Source organism: Phytophthora infestans, genomic scaffold, assembly GCF_000142945.1.
Source record: "Phytophthora infestans T30-4 supercont1.22 genomic scaffold, whole genome shotgun sequence".
Taxonomy (NCBI): Eukaryota; Oomycota; class Peronosporomycetes; order Peronosporales; family Peronosporaceae; genus Phytophthora; species Phytophthora infestans.
Genome location: NW_003303737.1, coordinates 1,100,861 through 1,120,263, shown reverse-complemented (window position 1 = coordinate 1,120,263; position 19,403 = coordinate 1,100,861). Strand labels below are relative to the sequence as shown.

The following is a 19,403-nucleotide window of genomic DNA, read 5'->3' as shown; positions in this document are numbered from 1 at the left end:
GCTCACAAAAAATCAGGATTGCTGGAAAAGAATCGATGGATGCGGTTATATTAAAAGACGCGCAAAACCCCGAGTTATTCGTGCATCTCCTTGGAAGGCTCCAGATGTACATGACCCAGATTTCTGTTACGGGGAGTTATTCCTGCATGTACCCTGGCGTACACTTGACGACGTTCCTCAAGAGGATGATGAATGCATCGAACGCTTTCTTCATGAGCAGGAGAAGAATCTTGATAACGAGTTGCTGCAGGAATCTAATGCTAAAATAGCTCGCCAACACTCGTTGGATTTGCTCAGACAGTCACACGCCTCTCCATGTTGTGAACAACTTCCTCCCTCCGAGTACGTCTTCGTTGAAAACAGTGGGGTATCTATGCAAGACGAAGATACCTGTAGATTAGAAGTAAACACAGACGATGTTAATAGAATAACTACGTGGAGCAAAGCATAAATATTCTGAGGAGGATGTTCAACGAGCAAAAACCTTCATGAAAGATTGCGTTAAGCCTTGGATGAAGGAGAGAGACAGTTTGGCGCACTCAAACCCAAGTGGACATACGTTTTATCGCTATCCTATTACCGATGATGAGGACACCTCAGTACCAAAAGAAACTATGTCGGAGTCGCAATGGATACCATTTACATTGGCAATGAAGCAGTCGCGGATTAGATTGAAAGCGGTGATCGAAGGTACGCCTTTTACGCCTAAACACATGATTATAAACGGGGAAGGCGGTAGTGGGAAAAGTTGGCTTATTGATCACTTGGTAAAAGATACCCGCTGCGTTTTCAGGGATCTTCCTTCAAGTCACTCCCAACGGATTCTCCTACTTGCTCACCAAGGTACTGCAGCTTTTAATATTAAGGGGCAAACAGTGTGTTCTGCACTAGGGTTTTCATCATTTTCCCGAACCGCGTTTTCAACCCCTTCCACGTCACTCACCTCGCAGAAGCACGGTGCAAATAAGCTTAAAAACCTTCAACAGAGATACAAGGATGTACATTTAGTGATTATCGATGAGTTCAGTGTCATATCTTGCGGAATGTTATACTGGATTGACCAACGAATGCGGGAGATTTGGCCTCAGCAGCGCAGTTTGCCTTTTGGTGGACGCGATATCATTTTTACTGGTGATGCCGCTCAGTTAGACCCCGTTGTTCCGTACGCACTGGCTACACCGCTAGAGCAGGTATACAATGAAGTGCAGCGTAAAGGGCGTGAGTTATGGGAAGGAATATCTAACGTTTGCCTGCTGACAGATCAAAACCAAGGAAAGCGTGATCCTGAGTGGTTCAATGCTTTGAGGCGCTTGCGCAGTCGTAAACCGACCGAAGCTGACATTAATTTGTTTAATTCACGATGTAGCCCTTCAGCGCACGAACCATGCTGGTATTTAAAAGCTAAACACATTGCTCACAAAAATGTAGATGTTGATGCAGCTAACGCAGAAAGCTTACTTGCCAATGAGGTACCCATCGTTCATATCAACGCACTGCATCATGTCCAGCAAAAGCGTCTCCACCAGAAACGCGATATACCTGAAGGAATAGTTAGCGCCCTTATTAGTGAGGCTAAAACGACGAGCAATGAAAGAGATAGAGTTGTCGCAACCAAAATGATGTTGTGTGTGGGTGCTCCTGTCACGTTGACTTTCAACCTTCAACAATTAGCAGGACTTTGTAATGGGACGAACGGAATCATTTATGACCTCATTTTTTATACAGGCAGCGAACTCCCAATCATTCTCATTAAAGTTACTGATTTATATCTCGGTCCCTCGCTCTTGAAAGATGTTCCTAATATCGTACCGATTGTGCCCAGGGAAATCACTTGGGGAAAGAAAAATAGCGACCTTCGAGTTGTCCGTCGCGGACTCCCCCTACGGCTAGCCTATGCAATGACAATTCACAAAGTACAAGGCTTGACTTGCGACAAAGTTGTATTTCATACCAATTCGATTCCTACTGTATCATTTGCGTATGTAGCACTATCACGGGTGAAGCACCGAAACTCTATTTTCCTGACACAACCTCTGACACTAGCAAAACTCAATACGCGACCTGAAAAAATATCTACGTTTGAAGCAGAGGAATCTCGCGTTGCTGCCGCGGTCTCCAAGACACTGGAGACTGCTCTTCCGGTGATCCAGGCGATGAAGCTGCTCGCGCAGCTTCACAACTCCGCAGTTCTCCCGCGTGCCTAGACGTAGCGCGAATAATCAGCTATAGCGCTACGCATTCCACCAAGTCGATCACGTGTGAATTCATGCCATCTCGGCTACGCTCGAGACTGCGACAGAGCATATCTCCATCAAGTGCCTATCGGACAACATGCCCTAGAAATCATGGGGCCATACAAGCACATCTTGTCGAGTGGATGAAGAGCAGAGAGGACTTGGATACAGAACGCAATATATGTACGCCAACTAATTTGTGGCACCAAATGCTGCCCACAACTCTTCAATGTGTTTGAGAAACAACTGATCAACTTGGATTCGACGAACAACTTCGTCGCGATGAGCCTTGAATATACTCAGGAGTGGCTCCGATATCGCAGCTGCATGGACCGATTCACTAGAAGAAGCATCCTTTTTGCTGGGGTGCACATTGAACTGTTCCTTGAAATAATCCGTTCTTCCAGCTCGATTGCACACCTGCGTTGCTGACTCTGACGAATTGGTGTCTTGCGTCACGGTAAGTTCGCTTCTGAGGTTGAGCATACGACGCGCAGCTGATAGCTGCCGTCGCCGCCTCCGTTGAAGGGCATTTTGCTGTTCACGGTGATGGTCACACAGCCAATGGAGCTCACCGTCATTTTTTAGTGCGCGTGGCCGATGGCAGATGCTCCGATGTCCACACTGCTGTTTCTTCTCGAGAGTTCCAGACTGCGCAACTGTCGGAACCACGACTTCATCAGTCGTTATATTGTTACTTGCACGATACTGAGACTTGTGAGATGGAGAATCACGTGGCGTTGCCTTTGCACTAGAAGAATCAACGCTGTGTAGATCTTGTTCCGTTGTTTTCCGTGAATTGGCAAATACCTTCCGGCGCTGGTATCGTTGGCACTGTTCTGCATTCTGCAGCTGGCGGTGCTGCTCGCATAGCCAGTGGAGCCCTCCATTTTTCTTTATAGCCCGCACTTCGACACATCGACTCGGATGCTTACATAAATTCTCTGGACAGTGGTGCGTCGAAGTAACTGTGGGCTCGCTAGAAGGTGCTGCTGATACATTATCAATTCCGACATCTGACGCGTGATCATGACGCGGACCTGGTGCTGAGGAGTTCAAGCCACGCCGATGCTTTTTACTCACGCGAGCTTGCCGACGATGGGTCTTGCACATGGCATGTATTAATAGCTGTCCGTTGCGAGCCGAGAGACCTGCACGCATAAACCTAACAATCAGTATTGCAATCTTCATCAACTGAACACCCGCGACTAACCTGGTATTCCCTTTGCTTCTCTCTGGCGAAGGATTCGTGTAAATGTTTCCATGTAAATGACTTGATGTTTGTAAGGGCAGATTGATTTGATTTGAGGAGAGAGGGGGCGTCGTTGGACCGGTGATAATACCGGTTTGCGTCGCCCCCAAAGCAACGATGCTCACATACTCGTATATAAATATTCAAACATGTATGCCACTATTTCTATGTCGCGTGTTTTGGTGTTTTACTTTTTCTTCCTTTTCTGTATTCTAATATTTTGCATTATACAATAGTACTTCTTTTATAATTCCTTTTTTATTATTTGTTTTAATAGGGGATAAATTGAGAAGGCCACGTAATATTCATATCCGACGTTTTGCGCTTTGAGGCAAATGAAAGTCATCTGGACCGCATATATTATAATAACTATCTGTATTTCAGTTCAATACTTTTCTAACAAAGGTTTCCTACATCCTAACGCAAGTACTCGAAAGATCAACTTGGTCGTCCTCGAGTCCATCGATAGAATCCAAATTACGTGTTTCCTCCGTCTCGCTACCAGTGACCGATCCAGCTGGCTGGATAGCGTTACAATATCGACGAAGCTCGTTGATCAGCTTGTTGGAGCTCGACTTGAGGCCCATTCCGTTGGCCATGAAGTGGAATAGCTCGCTTCGCACAAGAGTGTATCGCTTGTCCAGTCCAGGCTCCAGGTCGTTCAGCACCACAGGGAAGATTGGTCGTCCTTTATCTTCGGCAAACGCTAGTTGGTCCCGCACCAGCTCGTTCGCCATCGTCTGCCTAGATACCAACACGACAAAGCACGAACACCGCAGGATTGTCTCTTGAGCCACTTGGATTCGTGTGTAGAAGTCTTGTCCAGTGACGTTTTGGTCGCTGTAGCAAGGGATGCCCGCCTGTGACAGCTGGAAGGAAAGTTGACGTACGAAGGCGGTGTGCTTGTCTCCATGTGAGAGGAAGACGAACAGTTGCTCCTGCCAATCACTTGGACTGGATGCAGTCGGGTTCCACGTATCTGATGCCTGCGAGAGATCGGTGGCACTTAACGTATGCATCATCGTTCCTCGATTGCTTCGCACTGCAGCCCCATCGTCCCCAATAAGCGCCGACAGACGGCTGCTGGCCACGTTCTTTTGCCTTGTACTGAATCGGTGCTTCTCGACCTCATCGCGAACACCATCCAGTAAAAGGTAGAACTGAGATCGATATCTGGTTTCATCGTAGTCGTAGTCGATCCTGCCTCCATCGCGACGGAGACCCACGATAGCAGGCTCGAATGGGACGATCTGTCGCGTGTACAAATACACTTGCAAGTTCTCATCGACGATGGCGCCTTCAGTCGAGACAGCCAAGATGGGAGTCCCCACCTGTTTCGCCAGTGCCAGCTCCTTCAGACACCACTCGGACGACGCGTAGTCTTCAGTCAAGATACACAACACTACCGACGCGTTGGTGATCCCTCGAGCGATCTCCTCACGCCACACAGCTCCGCCACCAATGCCGCTGGGGTCCATCAGATCTAACCACGTTGTCACGTTCGCTTCCTCCAGAGACTGACGCAGCTTTCGAGCAAACGCCAAGTGCGAGTGTGTGTAGCTAATCATGACGTCTCGTTGACCGGCAGCTCGCTTCAACTCGAACAATAACCTGGTGGACGCAGTGCAGTCCAGTGGTCGTAGCCCTTCGTTATTCATTCGCATGAGATCTCCACCTGACGCCAACACAGCCAGCGCAGACGCCTCATTCTCCTCACGGACGGCAACGTGTAGCGCCGTGTCACCTGTCGTTGGTAGTTGATAGCCAATGTCGCCTCCTGCAGCTGTGAGCTCACTGACGAGTTCTCGTGACGCATCCAACGCGGAGGCAGCACACATCAGTGGCGTCATGAACTCCCCGTCGGCCAAGTTCGGGTCTGCGTTGGCTCGAAGCAGAGAGCGAACCACCTCCAACTTGTTGAGCTTCGCCGCCCAATGCAACGGCGACCGACCACGCACATCCTGGAAGTTCGGGTCGGCTCCTCCTTCCAACAAGGCGTCCACAGCGTCTGTGGCTCCACTGATAGCAGCCCAGTGCAGTGGTGTCCTTCGGTTGACTCCCACGTAGCCCATTTCCCCCAGACAGTCCACATCTGTCTTCCGTGCGATGAATTTGCGAATAGCTGCCACATCGTTGCGAGCAGCAGCCAAGTGAAATGGCGTGAGAGCGACGTCGCTTCCCCATTCTTCCAGTTCATGCGCCACAGCGTAGTTACCACGAACGTATGCGAGTTGCAACGGAGTCAAAGTGTTCATAAATCCTGGATCAGGGATCACCAGTGGGTCAGCGCCATGTAGCAATAATTCTCGAGCGATATCAGCGTGTTCGGCCAGGAAGAGTGGAGGTATCCGGTTCGACCTGAACGAAGCTTTGGTGAGCGTACTGGGGGGAACTCCCCGCTCCAGTAACCAGCGAACCGCTCCCAATTGTCCCGTCGCTACCGCGCAGTGCAGAGGCGTGTGGAGGTTCGTGTGGAAGATCGAGTCGGCCGATTCCGCGTCGCTACCTTCAGGTCTCTTGACGATTAGTTGAATAAAGTGCCAGAAGAATCCCCCAGTCGAGATCACACAACGCTGCACTTTATCCAGCACGGTGAGGTCGAATCCGAACTCCTCCAACAGTCCCAACGCTCGGATATTCCCGAGTCCTGCCGCGATATGCACGGGATTCTCGGTGGACCTCGCAAAGAACTTCCATCTAATCTTCGGAGGCGCGTAAAACTTGCGAGGGAATCCGATCTCGCTGTTCATCAGGCCTCTCTCCTTGGCGAACTCGAGAATCTCGCGCATTTCATTGACGTCTCCTCGTCTTGTGGCGTGATACAGTCGCGTCTGGATAACATCCAACCTCTTTTTCGCTGTGTTGAGCTTTTTATCCGAGCGCAGGTCCACGTCTTTCCTCAAGTCTCCGGTCTGGTCGTTCTCCGCAAAGGCTCCTAGCTGCATCTTGATGTGCTCCCGGTACCGTGCGAAGTAATACAAGACTGTAAACAGCCCAAAGTAGCAGAACGCAGCGCCTATCGTGAATATCTGCGTGGCGACACTTCCGCACGAGCTGAGCGCGCCGATAAAGAGCACGTAGAGGAAATACAGCACCAGTCCGATGTCGAAAAACAGCATAAACACAGCCAACACCTCGCATAGCTGGAACACGAAGCTGCGTCGGATGGTCGCCACACTAGCGGCCTGGGGCTCTTCCTCTAGCGTTGCGTCACTGTCGCTGCCGTTGTCGCTCGTACCTTTCGGCTGTCGAGAGTTCAAGGCGGTGCGTTTGAAAGGCTCAAACGCACGAAGGCCCGAGCCTGGCAGCGACAGAATGATGGCGGCCGGGAGCGCCTGGTAGATGAGATTGGAGAACGCGGCCAGAGAGTTGCAGTCGTCGTAGTCGTCCAAGTCTCTGTTGTCGTCCAGCCACGTCTCGATGAACGCGCTGTGGAAGATGACGCCGCCTACTAGAGCGGCTGACAGTAGCATCCCAGACCGCATAAGTCGACGCGCGAAGAACGAATTATTGAGGAACCGGATGAAAAGCCAATGCCGCGGCACGTCTGCGAGTTTGCCGTGCAGTTCTTCCATGTTGGCCTGATGCCTCCGCTTCATTTCCAGCCAAATTGGTCGATCGGTGGGCGACTGTGCGATATGGTACGTTGAGTGTGACGTGACGCTGGAACTGTCGTCTACAACGAGCGGTGACCGACGAATACGTCGAGAGGAGGTGGCGACATGTTCATCCGGTTCACGAGCAGCTCCATGGCCGCCGGAATGAGGCCGTCGACTGGTTTCAGTGGCAACGATCGCCTCGGTCATTAAGCAGACAAGTGTGTAAGTGGATCACTTTACTGTACGGTGGCAGATGGAGTGTGCAGACAGCAAATCGCTCGTGCTTTTGGCTCTTATTCAGGGAGGACGTTGAAGCGAGGATAGGATAAAGGAGGTAGAATAGTTCAGCTACAGAGAGAAAGTCCTTGAAGCGAGGATTACAGGATTGGATTACGTCTCCGATTTGACGGATTGTGCCCAAATGTTGATGAACTTCGCTGAGACTCTCAGCTCAGTTCATCAACACTGGTGAGACGGCCGAGGTGCGCGGCGCACTGCGCCGTAGCCTACCAATCGCTGTCTCCGCCCGCCCAGGCCCGGTCCTTTGAGTCACGGTGGCGGAACAACTCCAGAGCGAAGTCCGTGACGGGTAAGCACTAGAAACTCGGCGGTGCAACATGGCTAATAGCCATTGGCTTTCACGTTGAATTACATTAAAAAGGACAAGTGTATGGAACAATTTTATATTTTAATACATGTACGGTACTGCAGTCTTGGACCAGACTGGAGAGCGTTTAACTTACCGCGGCTTCATCTGTTTTTGTTCGGCAACCCTCGTCTGACTCTTACTCATTGAGTCATTTGGTCACGTAGGTGACTAGTACACCCTTCAGCTGCTGCTAGTCGCGGCCACCGACTGCCAGTCAGTATTACTTTTGAAGTAAGACCAACTCCAAGACTTCATGTCGAAGACCTGTTACCACAACGCACACTCCCCGTGTCGACCTCCCTGTCGGCCACACCGGTCAGGAATAAATATGCGGTGGCGCAGTCAGTTGTGGACGTTTCCGTTCCAATGGCGCTGGCTTCAGATCGTCAGCAATTCCTTTTTTGCGGGTCGACTCCTGTGCTCCGGGCTGATGCTTTCGCTGGGTCTAACAGCCGGACTCCTCGACCATAGCATGTTGCACTTTGACACAGAGCGTAGCTGTAACACGATGGTGACGCTTTCGCTTTCTATCTACAAGACGTTGCCTTTCGTGATCGTGCTGCTTTTGCCTGTGTCCGGTTTGAGTTGGTTTGAGCCGTTCAAGAAGAGTTCACAGCCTGCTGCCTACGGAAATCGTGGCGCTGGCGTTGCGCAGCTGGGAGAAGAGGGTAGTTCCTCCATGCTCTCACAGCCTCCTCTGAAGCGCGGCCTCGTGTTCCAATTGACAGAGTTATTGGCGGTGTTTGTTCTACTCCACGAGGTCACCTCTGTCACGTTCATCCCTGGTTCCCTAATTGAGTCCATCTCTTGCAACAGCTTCGTGCCGCAAATGCTCGCACTTGGAGCTGTCGCTTGTTACTCGGGGCTGTTTGTGGTGCTCTACTACTTGCTCGGTATCGAAACCACATCATGATGCAAATCGGAGCCTTCCAGGAAAGCGACCACGCCAGTAACTTCAAACGACAGGCAGCAGTCAATTCCCTCGACAATTCCAGCTCTACCCGGGAAGTGATGGCTGTCGTTCGCACCCGACTCTTTCATGCCACGTGTCGAGGTGATCTTAATGAGATGCGACAAGTACTCGAGTACGCCAACAAGGCAGGACTACCGACGATATATCCTCGAAACTACTACGCGGCCCCCAAGATCCGACTCAAGTTCTTTGCGAAATCCCGTGCACGTAGCCGCCTACCACGGTAACACCCGCGCACTGGAACTTCTGGAAGAGTACGGCTTCGACCTGGCGGCTCTGGACAAGTTTGGACGCGTGCGGTTCTCGACAGGAAGTTTCTTCTCGTACTTCTTTCGATTCTTAGCCAAACGTCCGAGTAATAGCGACGATGACAAGTCAGTGTCGATCTTCCACTCAACGCTCGTCACGCCACTCCATTGTGCTGTCGCCACGGGACAACTGGAAACGGTACGATGGCTACTCGAGCGAAGAGTACCGCCGGGAACCCTGGCTCAAGCCTCGTTCCGATCCAACCGCGTGCCCCCACTGTTTCTAGCTGAACACGTAGAAGTCGCTCGCGAGCTGCTGTTGCACGGCGCCGACCCGCTTGTGATCCCTGATCCAGGCGCCATGAACACCATGACGCCACTTCAATTGGCGTATATTCGAGGCAACTCAGCCGTGGCACAGAAACTAGAAGAATGGCGAAGCGACGTCGCTCTCACGCCATTACACTTGGCTGCCGCTCGCAACGATGTGGCAGCTATACGCAAATTCATCGCACGGAAGACAGATGTGGACTGTCTGGGGGAAATGGGCTACGTGGGAGTCAACCGACGGACACCACTGCACTGGGCTGCTATCAGTGGAGCCACAGACGCTGTGGACGCCTTGTTGGAAGGAGGAGCTGACCCGAACTTCCAGGATGTGCGTGGTCGGTCACCGTTGCATTGGGCGGCGAAGCTCAACAAGTTGGAGGCTGCTTCGAGCCAACGCAGACCCGAACTTGGCCGACGGGGAGTTCATGACGCTGTTGTCTTGGTGGGGAATTGGAAAGTGAATTGATGAATTAGACTGGACTAAAGGCTGAGAGTGCACTATGTTGAAGTAGAGGAGCGTATACGTCAACACTTCCCCGCAACATGTGCACCGACACTGCCTACCTTTTGATGTCTTGCAGACCGATGAGCTCCAGCATTTTCTTGAGTCGCAGCCGATTGAGAGCTTTTGTCAAGAAGTCGGCAACCATTTCCTCAGTAGGGCAGTAAGTGATGACCACCTCGCCTCGCTTGAAAGCATCTTTCATATCAAAAAAACATGCAGTCCACCGTCTTCTGCGCTTCAGAGCTTTTACCGTTCACGATCCGAGCTATCGTGGATTGATTGTCAACGCGGGCAGCGATGGCAGTGGCGGCTCTTCCAGATAAGGACTGTAACAGCATGCGTGTCCATCGGGCTTCCTCAACTCCGATCGAGGCTGCGATGAACTCGGCAGCTGTTGACGACTTCGCTACAACACTCTGGCGCCGAGTTACCCAAGCGACTGCACAACCGTATACTCGCACGACGACGCCACTGATAGATTTTCGGTCCTCGGTGTTATTTGCCCAGTCTGCGTCGGTGAACAACTCTACTGGCTTAGCACTTTCGTCTTGTTTGTAGACCAATGCCATGTGTAGGGTACCTGCAACGTACCGCAAGATCTGCTTGACGGCAGTCCAGTGCGAGACCGTCGGTCGATTCACGTGCGCAGCCACTTGATTGACTGCGAAAGATATATCTGGTCGAGAAACTCTACTCAGGTACAGCAGGGCGCCTACCGCGGCTCGGTAGGGATTATGGTCTGCCAATTCGTCCTTCTCGTCGCCCGAAGTTAAGAAACCTGAATTTAGGGGAAGGACGGATGGCTTGCAGTTCTCCATCGCAAAACGCTGTAGGATCTCCGTTGCGAACTGGAACTGGTCGATCGTCGTGGTGTTGGCCTCGGTGTCGACCTTGATGCGCATGCCGAGGAACCAAGTGATGTCTCCCAGGTACTTCACGTCATACTTGGCGCGCAGGGCCTCGACTAGCTTCGACATGGCCACTTGGTCTGAGTATCCAATGAAGATGTCGTCCACGTAAAGGAGGACCATCACGGAGTTGTCAGGGAGGACATATACGCATGCGTCTTCGCGGGTAGCACTGAATCCGTAGTCAATGAAGAACGCATTTATCTCGTCATGCCACTCCTTTCCAGCTTGCTTGAGGCCATATAGCGCCTTCTTCAGTCGCCACACCGTTCCTGGCTCGCCTATCTCGAAGCCGCGGAGCTGGCGCATATAGATTACGGTATCCAGCGGTGCCTTCACGTACGCGGACGGTACATCGCATTGGCACACGCGAAGTCCGAATCTCGTGGCGAGGGCGAGGAAGATCCGTACCGAAACTAGGCGGGCCACAGGCGAGTAGGTTTCACCATAATCGACGAGAAACACTTGAGAGAAGCCTTGAGCACAGAGTCTGGCGCGCAGCCGGTCGACGTTGCAATTGCCGTCGCGCTTCACCCGGAACTTTACCGTGCAGCCGATGACGTGGGCACCAGCCGGAGGAGTGACGACGTCGAAGGTGTTGTTGGCTCGCAGCGACTCGATCTCCTCCCTGATGGCGGTCTCCCATAAAGGCCAGTTTGGCGATCTTCTCGCCTCGGCTAGGGTGATTGGTTCTTTTACAACTTCACACAGGACTGCAAGAGCGTGGCCGATGAGTCGACTTGATATTCGCTCTGACCGTCGACGTCTGGTAAGCTCGGAGGTTCCGTTAATTTGTTCGACAGCAGCGTTAGTCAGATCGTCTGCATTTCTGACGACGTGCGGAGCTGGGCTTAAGTCGCTATCTTCAAGGGCTCTTTGAGGTCCACCTGCAGATTGTGGGTCGGTCACAGCAGGCCTTGTGGGGCGGCTTCCCCGTATTGAAGGTTCGGTCACAGCAGGCCCCGTAAGGCGGCTTCCCCGTGTGAGAGTATCGGTCACAGTAGGCCCAGTAAGGCGGCTTCCCCGTGCAAAGGTTTCGATTACAGCAGGCCTCATGGGGCGGCTTCCTCGTAATGCTGGCACTGCCGCGGTGGGTTTCGCTGCTTGCATTCCCCGCGAATCCGTCTCAGCTCTAAGTGGCTCGATGAACGTACGTAAAGTAGTGTCTGGAGGGTTTTCAGCAAATGTGGGAAAGGTTTGCATGAAGACGACGTCGCACGTCCGCTGAATGCGTGGGCCACCGGCACTAAAGTATATGAAGTAACCTTTGCGCTCATTGTCGTGCCCGATGAATACACCGGCCTTGCCTCGCTCTCTAAACTTGTATCGAGTATTTCTCTTTGAGCGAGGGATCTTCGCCACAACGCGCTCTCCGAAGACGTGAAGCTGGCTGACATCGGGAGCGTGGCCATAATAGCGCTCATACGGAGTTGCATTTGGATAGCTGCGGGAAAGGACTCGGTTTCGGACGTATACTGCATGGCGGGCAGCGTACTCCCAGAGGTTGTGAGGCAACCCGGAATGTACTAAAAGCGTTCTTGCCGTCTCCGAGATCGTCCGATTTGCGCGTTCCACCACCCCGTTCTGGTAGTGAGCATGGGGCTCTGAGTATTCACGCTCTATACCGGCCGCTGAGCACACACTTTGGAAGGCCGTACCCTCGAACTCTCCTCCATTGTCTGACCTCAGGACCTTGATTAAATGTGGCTGATTGTCGGACCGGCGGTTGACGATTGCAAGGTAATCCTCAAAAGCTGCAGCAGCGTCTGACTTGTTTCGTAGGAAGTAAATCCAATCCACTTCAGAGCGAGGAAGTAATGATTACCGTGGATACTTCTCTGCATTGGGCCAGCGAGATCTGCGTGGCACACCTCGTCTTTGGAGAGTTGAGGGCGAGTTGCTTTCTTAAGCGCGGAGCGAGCCGTTAACTTGCTTAATGCACACGCCTCGCATTTGTCGTTAAGTACACGAGGGCCAACTATTTTTAGACCCTTCACCTTGCCCGAGTTCTCCAGCTCCAGGATAGAGTAGTGCCTTAAGCTGTATTTCGGCGCTTGGGCGACCAGTGCAGATGCTGCCGCCGACCGGCTGGTGCCTCCTTGCAGCTCGTAAATACCACCTCGAACCACTCCAGAGAAGAGCAGTCTCCCGAATACTTCACACTTGTGCCCACTGAAGCTTACGTGCATGCCGTCTTTAAACAATGCCGCCACTGAGATGAGTGTGCGGGTTATTCCTGGCACGACTACGACATCGTGGAGAACGGTGCCGTTGTCCAGTCGCAGGCTGCCACGTGCGGTTGCAATTAATGTGCGCTCGTCCGCCACCTGGATAACGTGTTCGCCGCACGGTTCGGCGTCGTGAATGTCCGCGCAGCTTCCCATGTGGAAAGACGCACCTGAGTCGATCACAGGGGCACTGTTGGGTATACCTGGGTCAGTTATAAAGTGCTCTCTCCCCAGCAGTGCCCGTGGTCTTCATTCGTGGTCCTCCCAGTCGTGGTCCTCGACGGGCTCTGCAGCGCCCGGATCTGGAGCTTGCTGTGATTTTCCCTCTTCATGATTTTTCGTGACTGTGGTAGCGATTCTGGCCAGGCGGGCTTGCACCACGGTGCCTTGTCTGGTGGACCACTGGTCGTGGTATCCTGTGGTGTGGCCTCGCCGTTGGCAGACGCCGCACACGGCGTTTGAGTAGTCGCGTCGCGGTGCCTTGGACCGACGGCCACTGAGCTCAGAAGGACTATGGTCATTTCGCTTCATTCTCCCCACTTTGTCGCGCGGAAAATTGGGGGGTGCGCTGGACAGTTGTCTTCTCCCATCATGGCCAGCAATCTTTGCGAGGTACTTTACGGCTTCCTCCATTTCATGCCAGGGATTGTTCGACTGCGTTTTAATGCAGCTGAGTAGAGAAGCACGATGCTGCGGCCACGCTTTCTTGATGAACGGTGATAGCGCGTCTTCTGCAGTCGCTTTGGTCTCTTCACCGTCGTTCATCGTAGCAGCTATGGTGCTTAAGCGATGGGCAAAATCGGCGTAGGACTCGTTGGCCTTCTTGATGGTTCTGCCTAAGGTGGAGCTGATCTCGAGGCGATCAAGCGGGCAGCGGAACTGCTCGCGAATCGCGATGCACAGGGCATCGAAAGACACACCTTGGAGCATATCAAAGCGTCGTATGAGCCACGTCGATGCAGCACCTCCTAAGTGTGCAGCCACGACCATCATCTTGATGCTGTCGGGCCAAGCTGCCTCGTCCACCATTTCTCCAAGTCGAATCTAGATCTTGAGGCGCTTGATCCAGTCGCCGGCACCAGCGTCGAGGAAACCTTCTTTAACTTCACCGGTGAAGTTATCAATTTTCACCAGCTTCGTGCTGTGCTTCTTGGAGGTTGGGAGTTCTGGGTCCGGTTCTCTGTCTCCTAAGTTCGCCATAATGTGGGAGTGTCGATGCGGCTGTTAACCTGTTGTCTTGGTGGGGAATTGGAAAGTGAATTGATGAATTAGACTGGACTAAAGGCTGAGAGTGCACTATGTTGAAGTAGAGGAGCGTATACGTCAACAGACGCGACTGATGTGTGCTGCCTCCGCGTTGGATGCGTCATGAGAACTCGTCAGTGAACTCACAGCTGCGTTGGCTATCAACTACCAACGACAGGTGACACGGCGCTACACGTTGCCGTCCGTGAGGAGAATGAGGCGTCTGCGCTGGCTGTGTTGGCGTCAGGTGGAGATCTCATGCGGATGAATAACGAAGGGCTACGGTCACTGGACTGCACTGCGTCCACCAGGTTATTGTTCGAGTTGAAGCGAGCTGCCGGTCAACGAGACGTCATGATTAGCTACACACACTCGCACTTGGCGTTTGCTCGAAAGCTGCGTCAGTCTCTGGAGGAAGCGAACGTGACAACGTGGTTAGATCTGATGGACCCCAGCGGCATTGGTGGCGGAGCTGTGTGGCGTGAGGAGATCGCTCGAGGGATCACCAACGCGTCGGTAGTGTTGTGTATCTTGACTGAAGACTACGCGTCGTCCGAGTGGTGTCTGAAGGAGCTGGCACAGGCGAAACAGGTGGGGACTCCCATCTTGGCTGTCTCGACTGAAGGCGCCATCGTCGATGAGAACTTGCAAGTGTACTTGTACACGCGACAGATCGTCCCATTCGAGCCTGCTATCGTGGGTCTCCGTCGCGATGGAGGCAGGATCGAGTACGACTACGATGAAACCAGATATCGATCTCAGTTCCGCTTGCTTTTGGACTGCGTGCGTGACGAAGTTGAAAAGCACCGCTTCGTTACCAAGCAGAATAATTTGTCTCGTAGTCGCCGTCTGGCCCAGGATTTGGACGGAGAGCGCAGCAACCGAGGCACGATGCTACAGACATTGAGTGACATGGAGCTCTCCACCGCTTCACGGGATCCCAGCCGAACTAACGTCACCAATCCAGACGACATGAACGAGGGTCAATTCATCTTCCTCTCGCATGGCGACAAGCACGAGACGTTCGTACAGCAGTTCACAGCACAGCTCCTGGAAGCCGGAATTCCTTGTTACAGCGACCTAAACGTCATCGGACGAGACCTCTACACGCGCATTCAGGTCGCCCAGCAAGCCATTTTGCGCTGTTCGTGCTTCGTGGTGCTGATATCGAGACAAACCATGGGGAACGAACTGGTACGTGACCAACTAGCGTTCGCCGAGGACAAAAAATCGACCAATCTTCCCTGTGGTCTTAAACGACATGGATCCAGGGTTGGACAAACGCTACACGTTGGTGCGCAGCGAGCTGTTCCACTTCATGACGAACGGCATGGGCTTCAAACCGAGTTTCGACACGTTCGTAAGAGCGTTGCGACTGCATAGCACCTTTAATGACGGGCTTCTTGGCTCGACTCCGGGAAGTGAAGCTGGTCAAACCCGCAACTTGGACTCCATCGAAGGACTAGAAGACAACCAACTGAACCTCTCTGGTACCCGTGTTCGTATGTAAATATAATCCTACCTGTAAATAAAGCCCAGGAATAGCGGATACTTCATTGATGGTCGCTTGATATAGCGCTGATATTCCCGGGCTTGTCATTCTACCTCCAGGTCTCGTTCACTTGCGTTTCATAGGCGACTTTGACGATGCAGAGTAACTTGGCACCGTCCGTGACGCCGCGGCCCGTCAAGCCGTCGGCGCCGGCAGCTCGAGGTGGTCGGACGTATTTGCTCTGCGCGTCTCCCATCAAATTCTCGTCCGGCGATGCCAAAGCTCAAGCGGTGATTCGACCAGCCGAGTCGCCCATTCCCCCGACAATGCGGAAGAAGCCGCTGATCTTGAGTGGTGACATTCGCAATCTAGGGACCAATTTCCAGCTCGCGACGGCGCGTGAAACCCTCTCGCTCGCCCATTTGGGTGACGTGTTTGCCGCTCACGGCATCGTCATCACCCGTGCAGAGGCTCAAGCGCTCCGTCATGAGTTCGAAGAGAACAACGAGCGAGGGCTTAGCTACGTTGATTTCGTGGATGAACTCGCCCGGTCCTGTCGAGGTCCCGTGACGGGTACGGGCGACACGGGCCGTCCGAATGGAAGCAGTGGTCTAGTAGCAGGTGCTGCCGGTCGAACGCTCGTAAAGAAACCACAACTTGTCGAACATTTATCACGATTGAGTGCGCGTCATTCACAACTCGTTGGCGAAATTCGAACGCTGTTAGGTGCCAATTTACGCGTTTCTTGGACTGCTGTGCGAGACGCTTGTCGAACAGCAGAAACCAGTGTTACTGGCTCTGGAAAGCTGTCTAAAACCACGTTCGCGCGTGTGCTGGCAAGCCTCAATATCCCTCCATTGCCACCTGCAGCTTTGGAGGAACTTTCACAGGACGGGTCTAATATCGACTATCACGAATTCCTCGCCCAGTTCGGAAGTAGCTTCCAGCACGGCGATACCAACAATGTAAGCAACTCGTTGGTATTCGATCGACCGGCTGGTAAACCGATCGCTGAGGTCGTAATTGGTACTGGAGCTAACAACGTCACGGCTACCAACAAGACGCTACAGTCTTTTGGGGTCACCAGTGCTTTGGGAGGCCAGTCACCGAAGAAAACCTCCAGTAAAAAGTCCAACAAACTCTCCGAGACGAGGAAAGACCCCGTCCTGCTTGAACAACTTCGAATTGTTATAGGAAATCGGCTCAAGGCACGAACTGACGAGGCTTTGAGCGCTTTCAGTGCTCTTGACCCGTCTGATTCTGGCTTCGTTCCTGCCCTTGTTTTCACCCAAGCACTGCGAGATCTCCGTCTCGTCGAGTCTGAAGAAGACGCTGCTACTGTGCTGTACGCTGCTGTGGATGGAGATAATAGAGAAAACGTCGACTATCACAAATTCGTGACCAACTTTGGAGATGTGGCGCATCCAAGAGGGATAGAAACGATGAGGCGCAGCTTACAGGAGAACAGCTCACTGGTCTTCCCGGGGCACAAAGACGTCAAAGGAGCGTGCAAGAACCGCGTGGCGCTCTCGTCGCCTGGAAATGAACTAAAAGAAGCGTTTTCACGCTTACCCGATGCAAGTTGGCGAGCGATTCACGTGGAGTTAGAGCTCAGCGATCCACACAAAAGCGGACTCGTGCCTGCAGCTGAACTACTTCGTGTACTGAGTAAACACCTTGGCCCGTTGCCGTCTCGACATTTCGGCTCTCTCTTTCGTGCTTGTGGATCTCACGCACATCAACTCATGGACTACCGCTCGCTCGTTAAGAGCTACAGACCGCGCGTAGTGGACACCGAGAGTTTCTTTGCTGCTCCACTTCAGGGTGACGGTGCACGGGGTGCGATTGCTGTTGGTCTCCAGCATAGTCAGCAAGCGACTGCACCGACTGAGTCTCTAGTGCTCGTGTGGAGCGTACGAGTAGCAAGAGCTCGTCTCGGCGCAGTGGAGTGGAGAGCGCTTCACGATCGTCTCGCGGCGTGTGATCCACGTCGGCAAGGGCGAGTATCGACGCCGGCTTTTGCACTCGCAGTACGCGACGCGTTGTCCTTGACAGAAGCTCAGACTGCGTTCCTCTGCTACTTCTACGAAGACCGCAGTATCGCTACGGATTCTCCATTGATCCGATACGCGTCCTTCCTAACAGACTACGAGGATCCTGGACTTGAATCGACGGATCCCAGGGAAGAGAGTGGTAAACCTCAAGCCAGAAGTAAAGCAGCTTTGGTGTCGAACGGACCGTCACTTGGAGAAACTGAGTCCGACCTTAACACGGAATTGGAGCAACTGCGTCTGTTCTTCCGAGCGAAGGTCGATGACTTGGAACGGATGCTTGCGGCCGAGGACTCGGAAAACCGCGGCTTTGTCAGCCTCCCCGTGTTCACTCGAATATGCGCCAAGCTGAGCTCCGAAGTGGGCGCGACGTGGAAAGAATCACGAGCAACGGCCAAGCTCTTATCGAGGTATATCGCACGTGGAGGTCAGTTCTACTACCGTGGCTTCTTGCTGGATATGGACGCTAAAGTTGGTCTTCAAGCTCAGTCGCTTGTGGTTCAAGAAGATGATGAAGACGAAGAACGAGACAGCTTCAAGGTGGACTCCACCCAGAAAGACAATCTCTTAGATGTCCATGAGGCGCGTGCAGCGATCCGACACCTAATGACAAGCTCTCGCTCGCAGCAAGGCGCCGTGTACAAGCTTCTGGCGAATATGGACCCTAGCAGCTCTGGTTTACTGACGTATCCGGAGCTACGACGTGCTTTTGAGCGACTGGGAGTAAGTCTTCAAGATGGTGCGGTAGTCCATGAGCTACTGAGTTTCTACGAAGAAGAAGACGAACAAGGCGAGCGAACAACAGGCCAAGTCAAGTATCTGCAGCTGCTTCATGCTTTGGGTGGGAAGGATCCGGATAAAGTGGGCAAGGACTCGTGTATGAGTGATCTATCGAGTCACTGTTCGTACTATAGTGCAGTGGGGATCAGCCCTCGAGCTGTGCGTCGCTCTCCAGCTGCAATTGTGGCTTCTAGACAACTGACCAGTCGAGCGGGCCACGTCCTGGCGGCTCAAGCTGTAAATCACGCCGTGGAGAACTCTCGAGCGGCTCTAAACGTCGGTATTGGAACCACCGCCGGAGCCGCTGCAGTGGAGCAGAAGCTTCAAAAAGCTCTTCAAACGCAAGGGAAAACGGCGTGGAAGCTGCTCACACGTAGACTTCAGGCTCTTGACACCGAGCGTCGAGGTAGTGTGACGCCTTCCTCGCTGCGTAAAGTCCTGGGGGAGCTCGGTATCGAGCTGGATCACGAAGAAATCGTCCGTCTGCAACTCAAATACGACGCGGAACAGAATGGACGTCTCAATTACCACGCGATGTTACGCCAACTCACCAGTTGTCTGAGTGCTCTCGGGTCTACATGTAGTGCCAATGGAAGTGGAGCTGGGGACTTGTTACCCAGTTTATCGCTCGCATCTCCCATGAAGATCAAAGCTACTGGAAGCGAGAACATCCCCGAGGATCTACGACTTGGTGTTCAGGCCAAGTGGAAAGAGGTGTACGCGTCGTATAAAGCACTGGACAAGCACAATTCTGGTCGAGTGAGCGCCGCCCACTTCCGCCAGATGCTGGAGTGGTACGCGCTGCCTATTACAGACACGAGTTTGCTGGCTGTTCTTCGAGTATTTGACAGTGACGACGGCCTCGTCGACTACAACCGCTTCATGCGCGCTTGTTTCCGAGGATAAACT

At 52.8% G+C, this 19,403-nt stretch overlaps 6 protein-coding genes across 6 annotated transcripts; 4 read left to right on the top strand and 2 right to left on the bottom strand.

Annotated features, from left to right (window-relative positions):
• Positions 1-713: 713 nt before the first annotated feature.
• Positions 714-1,324, top strand: PITG_11663 (uncharacterized protein; the record flags this gene model as incomplete). The annotated part of the gene is made up of 3 exons (XM_002901157.1): positions 714-1,095; positions 1,150-1,244; positions 1,307-1,324. The coding sequence occupies 3 exons, from the start codon at positions 714-716 to the stop codon at positions 1,322-1,324; spliced, it is 495 nt and encodes a 164-aa protein (XP_002901203.1).
• Positions 1,325-4,042: 2,718 nt separating this feature from the next.
• PITG_11662 (ankyrin-like protein) lies at positions 4,043-6,275 on the bottom strand (the record flags this gene model as incomplete). The annotated part of the gene is made up of 2 exons (XM_002901156.1): positions 4,043-4,121; positions 4,192-6,275. 2 exons carry the CDS (start codon positions 6,273-6,275, stop codon positions 4,043-4,045), a joined length of 2,163 nt encoding a protein of 720 aa, XP_002901202.1.
• Positions 6,276-6,357: 82 nt separating this feature from the next.
• On the bottom strand, positions 6,358-7,292 carry PITG_11661 (uncharacterized protein; the record flags this gene model as incomplete). Its single annotated transcript, XM_002901155.1, has 2 exons — positions 6,358-6,391; positions 6,451-7,292. The coding sequence occupies 2 exons, from the start codon at positions 7,290-7,292 to the stop codon at positions 6,358-6,360; spliced, it is 876 nt and encodes a 291-aa protein (XP_002901201.1).
• A 950-nt stretch (positions 7,293-8,242) lies between these two features.
• On the top strand, positions 8,243-9,751 carry PITG_11660 (transient receptor potential Ca2 channel (TRP-CC) family protein; the record flags this gene model as incomplete). The annotated part of the gene is made up of 2 exons (XM_002901154.1): positions 8,243-8,627; positions 8,919-9,751. 2 exons carry the CDS (start codon positions 8,243-8,245, stop codon positions 9,749-9,751), a joined length of 1,218 nt encoding a protein of 405 aa, XP_002901200.1.
• Positions 9,752-14,265: 4,514 nt separating this feature from the next.
• PITG_11659 (uncharacterized protein) lies at positions 14,266-15,681 on the top strand (the record flags this gene model as incomplete). Its single annotated transcript, XM_002901153.1, has 4 exons — positions 14,266-14,269; positions 14,350-15,326; positions 15,382-15,527; positions 15,594-15,681. The coding sequence occupies 4 exons, from the start codon at positions 14,266-14,268 to the stop codon at positions 15,679-15,681; spliced, it is 1,215 nt and encodes a 404-aa protein (XP_002901199.1).
• A 137-nt stretch (positions 15,682-15,818) lies between these two features.
• PITG_11658 (uncharacterized protein) lies at positions 15,819-19,400 on the top strand (the record flags this gene model as incomplete). The annotated part of the gene is made up of 3 exons (XM_002901152.1): positions 15,819-17,856; positions 17,914-19,074; positions 19,147-19,400. 3 exons carry the CDS (start codon positions 15,819-15,821, stop codon positions 19,398-19,400), a joined length of 3,453 nt encoding a protein of 1,150 aa, XP_002901198.1.
• Between the last annotated feature and the right edge of the window lie 3 nt (positions 19,401-19,403).